Source organism: Phaethon lepturus, unplaced genomic scaffold (genome assembly GCF_000687285.1).
Source record: "Phaethon lepturus isolate BGI_N335 unplaced genomic scaffold, ASM68728v1 scaffold1301, whole genome shotgun sequence".
In the NCBI taxonomy this organism is placed as follows: Eukaryota; Metazoa; Chordata; class Aves; order Phaethontiformes; family Phaethontidae; genus Phaethon; species Phaethon lepturus.
Genome location: NW_010516874.1, coordinates 85,967 through 91,765, shown reverse-complemented (window position 1 = coordinate 91,765; position 5,799 = coordinate 85,967). Strand labels below are relative to the sequence as shown.

The window sequence follows — 5,799 nt, the reverse complement described above, 5'->3', positions numbered from 1 at the left end:
CAGCCAAATGTGTTATACATTGGAATGATCAGGAAAAGCTAGTGGCTGGCTTTTTCTTATCTCATTGCCAATTACAGCTGACATACATAGCTGTACAGGAAACAAAATATTAGAATTTCTATAGCTATTCTAGCTACAGACTTTCATAACATTGGTAGAGTTGACTGAAAGGACTTGAGAAGTCTTTGTTTAGAGAGCACATTTAAATATTTGAGATTAATTTAACGTTCTCCTTCTCCCTTCTTTCTTTCTTTCAGGCTATTCAAACTCCAGAAGGACCAACACCAAATAAATTATGAATGTTGAACAAGATGACCTTACATCCACAGCAGATAATGCTAGGTCCTAGGTTTAACAGGGCCCTATTTGACCCCCTGCTTGTGGTGCTGTTGGCTCTTCAGCTTCTTGTGGTTGCTGGTTTAGTGAGGGCTCAGACTTGCCCTTCTGTCTGCTCCTGCAGCAACCAGTTCAGTAAAGTGATTTGTGTACGGAAAAATCTGAGAGACGTGCCAGACGGCATCTCCACCAACACCCGGTTACTCAATCTCCATGAGAACCAGATTCAAATCATTAAAGTTAATAGCTTCAAGCATCTGAGGCACCTAGAAATTCTGCAGCTCAGCAGGAATCACATCAGAACAATTGAAATAGGGGCTTTCAATGGTCTGGCCAATCTCAACACTTTGGAACTCTTTGACAATCGTCTGACCACTATCCCAAATGGGGCTTTTGTATACCTGTCAAAACTGAAGGAACTGTGGTTGAGAAACAACCCCATTGAGAGCATCCCTTCTTATGCTTTTAACAGAATCCCTTCTCTCCGGAGGTTGGATTTGGGGGAACTGAAAAGGCTTTCATACATCTCAGAAGGTGCCTTTGAAGGTCTGTCCAACTTGAGGTATTTGAATCTTGCCATGTGCAATCTTCGAGAGATTCCTAACCTCACCCCGCTTGTAAAACTGGATGAGTTAGATCTTTCTGGAAATCACCTGACTGCCATCCGGCCAGGTTCTTTCCAAGGGTTAATGCATCTTCAGAAATTGTGGATGATACAGTCCCAGATTCAAGTGATAGAAAGGAATGCTTTCGATAACCTTCAGTCACTTGTAGAGATCAATCTGGCACACAACAATCTAACACTACTGCCTCATGACCTGTTCACACCACTCCGCCTAGAAAGGATCCACTTGCATCACAACCCTTGGAACTGCAACTGTGATATCCTTTGGCTCAGCTGGTGGATTAAAGACAAGGCACCCTCCAATACTGCATGCTGTGCCCGTTGCCACACACCTCCCAGTTTAAAAGGAAGGTACATTGGTGAGCTGGACCTGAATTACTTCACGTGTTATGCTCCAGTCATAGTGGAGCCACCAGCAGACCTCAATGTCACAGAAGGCATGGCTGCAGAGATGAAATGCCGGGCATCAACCTCCCTGACCTCTGTATCTTGGATTACTCCAAATGGATCTGTTATGACGCATGGGGCTTACAGAGTTCGGATTGCTGTGCTCAGTGACGGCACATTAAATTTTACAAAGGTAACTGTGCAAGACACGGGTTTGTATACATGCATGGTGAGTAACTCTGTTGGGAATACCACAGCTTCTGCCACACTGAATGTGACTGCCCTGGATAACCCTGGTTACACGTACTTTTCAACCGTCACAGTTGAGACTGTGGAACCTTCTCAGGATGAGGCACAGACCACAGAGCAGGTTGGGCCCACACCAGTTACTAGCTGGGAGACTACTAACATGACAACCTCACTCACTCCACAGAGCACAAGATCAACAGAAAAAACATTCACCATTCCTGTGACGGACACAAACAACGGGATCCCAGGAATAGATGAGGTTATGAAGACTACCAAAATCATAATTGGTTGTTTTGTGGCTATCACTCTCATGGCTGCTGTGATGCTGGTAATTTTCTACAAAATGAGGAAACAGCATCACCGGCAGAACCATCATGCTCCAACACGGACTGTAGAGATCATTAATGTGGATGATGAGCTTACAGGTGACACACCCATAGAGAGTCACTTGCCCATGCCAGCAATAGAGCATGAGCACCTAAATCATTATAACTCTTATAAGTCTCCTTTCAACCACACAACAACAGTTAACACCATAAATTCAATACACAGTTCAGTGCATGAACCGTTATTGATCCGAATGAACTCAAAAGACAATGTACAAGAGACTCAAATCTAAAACATTTCTGACATTATGGGGTGGGGGTGGGGACAACAAAAGATGGTTTATAAAACAAATGACACAAATGACTGGGCTAAATCTGCTGTTTCAAAAAAGTGTCTTTACAAAGAAAAAGAAATTTATTTATTAAAAATTCTATTGTGATCTAAAGCAGACAAAATTATGTGTGTTCCTCAGAACCTGTTTTTGCTGCACTTATTTACTGTCCTCGTTCCCTTTTTCCTCCCCAATCTATCCTGATTCCCATTTGCCATATTTTTCATAGGATATCTTGATTCCCTAAAAAAACTGGTCTAGGAAATTTTGTAAGAATTCTGTTACACTTTGGGAATTTTTATGGTGAATTCTAGTGGTGAGATTCGGTCTATTTTGTCACTTTTTCTCTTCATTTCTTTTGTTTTCTCATGCCCTTTTTGAAATTATTCAATAGAGAATGGAATGATAACAGCAACTTTACAAGTAAGAAAAACAATCAAAACGGTTTTTTTCCATGTAATGATTTGCTCTGTATTTACTGAAAGCACCATTCTGTGAAAAAATGGAAAAGTAAAAAAAAAAACAAACCACAAACCCCGAGAAATTAATTTACTTGTGAAAACCTATAAAAACCATGATCTTTTAAACAATTCTAGAACAAGAATTTGTAGTTCAAACACTAAACTAAGATTATAAATAAAATATTGGTTTTTTCTGTACTTGGATATAGCTCATTTTTAGTGTGGCTTGAAACATAAAAAGTTTGTTAAAATTCTTATGATATTCTGCTGTGATGGTCCAAAATACAATCACTTCAAAGAGAAGAATTAAACCATTTCGGTTCATTACTGAAGAACAGCATAGTTTTCATTTTAGTTTATGAAGCAAACAAGGGTGTTTGACTTTTAATGCAAAATTAAGATCATTCCTTCTAATTTTTTTTTTTAATTCTCTCTATTATATTGCAAGATGTATTTCACAATGCCAGGAAAAGTTTTGCAAGGAGTTTCAGTTATCACTGAATTTATTAGACAAAGCTGAAAATTTTGTTCTGTTCTTTGTCATTTATAACTGTCAATAAGAAAATTAATCTATATATCGAAGCTAGTGGTTTCCAATTCAGTTGTTCTGGCACTCCTAGACATAAATATGAAATATGTTTAACTCTCTATAATACCTATAATCTGACCTGTATCCCTATGTGCAAAATGAAATCAAAATGCTGTTAATGGAGTAACTCACAGGAAAAAGTCTGAGGATGTTGGTTTAAAAAAAATAGAAAGAACAAAGTCACTCAAATCACAGGAGAGTCTAGGTTACTGTAATTTGCATGACAATTAAACTCCCTGTAGAGTAACCAGTTTATATTAATTTAAACTCAGACTCATTTACCAATAGGAAATGTACACCCTTTTCCTTTGTATTTATATATGTTCTCTGGATTTAACTTATTGTTATAGAACTGGTGTATACCTTGCATGCTGAAAGCTAGAAGGAAGGCTTTGCATAAGAAAATCAGCTTCAGGACATTGTGTTCTTCCAAGTAGAAGTTCTGCCAAATTAAACTACTTTATGCATTGGCAACAGAAAGAGGCATTTTAAGACAATTTACATTACCAAAAAACCCCATATATATAATGTCTGGATATCTTTTCACCTATTTTCTTCATTAACCACCCTTACTGTGAGTTTTCATGGTCCTGTGCCAGATAAATAATGTTCTTAGTTCTTATCAAAATCTCTTTGGAGTTTTCTAGTATGCAATAGCATGCAGGATGAAGACCCTACTGAATAGTATACCTCTAATCTGTAAATTTAAGAAGGAATTTCTGCTAGGTTGAGAGGGTAAATATCTCTTGTTGGATGCACAGTTCTCAAGGTTGCAAGTGAATATTGTAGTAAGAAGGCCTGATTTAAAGATGACACAGTGGAGATAGATAGGTGACAATGAATCACACCCTGCAAGGAGTCTGGTAAGTATAACACAGAATGAAACCCAAAGTTCTATAAAAATCTCAAAGAAACATTTAGCAAGACATTATCCTTTGATGTACTACGTGAAAAAAAATACCTACTCTAGGGGAATTTTAATAGAGGACAAAGATGGATCTGAATGTAAAATGTTGCAGTTGTGATTCCTAGCTTTGCCTGTTTCTTCAAATTGCATTAAAGCATTTCATCGGTAATTTCTTTTAAGCATTGTGATAAACTATGTACAGAAACACTGCAATTACACATTGCTATTTATACTTTGCCCGTCTGGCTAGTAACATTGTGTCTATGACCAATGCTTATCTGAATATTGAAAAAAAAATTTCCAGAAAACCTAAATGTGGATCATCTGTAATCAACAGGTTTATGTTAGAAAATTATGGCTACTCTCCAACCAGTATTTGTGAAAGCATTTATAGTCACCATGGTTTTATAAACACGTAGTTTTTACTAACTCCTAAAGTTTATGCATAGGAGAACTTTAAGGAAAACAGGTATAGTTATTGCCAAGTGGGACACTTTAAATGTCCAAGATGGACATTTTATTTTACTTTGAAAAGGGCTAAATGTATAAAAATTATTACAGTAATTGTGTTTTTTGCTAAAGTATTCTAATGCATTAAAAATTACATGTAATTATTTAAAGATTCCCTGTCCCCACTGATGGCATTATAGGTTGATCACAGCATCAGAGAAGAGAGAACTAAATTAATATTGTACTTAGTTCTACTAGCTTCATAGTCCTGTGAAAATATTTCATAACAGCTGTTATAAGCTTTTATATGTCAGACATGACCATTACTGTAGTCTTTTCAATGAACAGAATGGAAAACCTTTTCAATCTATTCACCCTTCTCTAAAGTTTATATTCCATTTTTCACATGAGTTAAGTACAGCATTTTTGAAATTTTCATTTTTTTTTCTAAGTCCAGGCAGTGAAGATCTAGGAAATGTTAGGAGCTACCTTGCAATTTCACACCAAAAGAAGTAAATGAAGAAATAATTTATCCTTATCTTCAAGATATAATAAGAGTTAGACTTCGGAGTCTGGGTTTCTCTTTTTCTTAGTAGAACTATTTAATACAACTTTTTCTCATTTGTGCATGTGATGCCAAATAAAATCTCATTTCAAACTTGCATCTGAAATCTAATCTACAGTTAGTCTGAAGGTAGTGGTGGATGTTTTGTTGTGGAGGTGGTATTATATATTAGTGTTGTAGTAAACTAACACCCAGAGCCATTGTGACTGAGATACCAAGGGTTCATGAGCAGGGGATGGACCTGAGGAGATTCTGAGAATCCTACCCAGTAAATCTGCAGTTTCTGTTGGCCCTGCAGCCTCACCCTGTAGTAGTGCCCCGTTGAAACACTGTGGTTGTGTGTAGTTTGCAGCTGCAAGAACACAGCAGGGCAGAAGAGGTGTTGGGTTGGGAACAACTTAATTGGCTGCTCCCCACTTAAGATCATAAATGCAGAAGTAATCAGGGTGAAATAGCTCAGCTTCAGACATGCAGCGTATGACTAGAAGTGGGGGAATTATTTTTTTGCTTATCACATTTAATCACAAGTAGATTTTAAGGCTTAGTGCACTCTAAACAATTGAAAAGTTGAA

The 5,799-nt window shown here is 37.4% G+C and overlaps 1 protein-coding gene across 1 annotated transcript; it reads left to right on the top strand.

Moving 5' to 3' along the window:
• Positions 1-264: 264 nt before the first annotated feature.
• On the top strand, positions 265-2,703 carry LRRC4C (leucine rich repeat containing 4C). Its single transcript, XM_010296192.1, has one exon. It carries the CDS (start codon positions 300-302, stop codon positions 2,214-2,216), a length of 1,917 nt encoding a protein of 638 aa, XP_010294494.1. The 5' UTR covers positions 265-299; the 3' UTR covers positions 2,217-2,703.
• Positions 2,704-5,799: the final 3,096 nt, after the last annotated feature.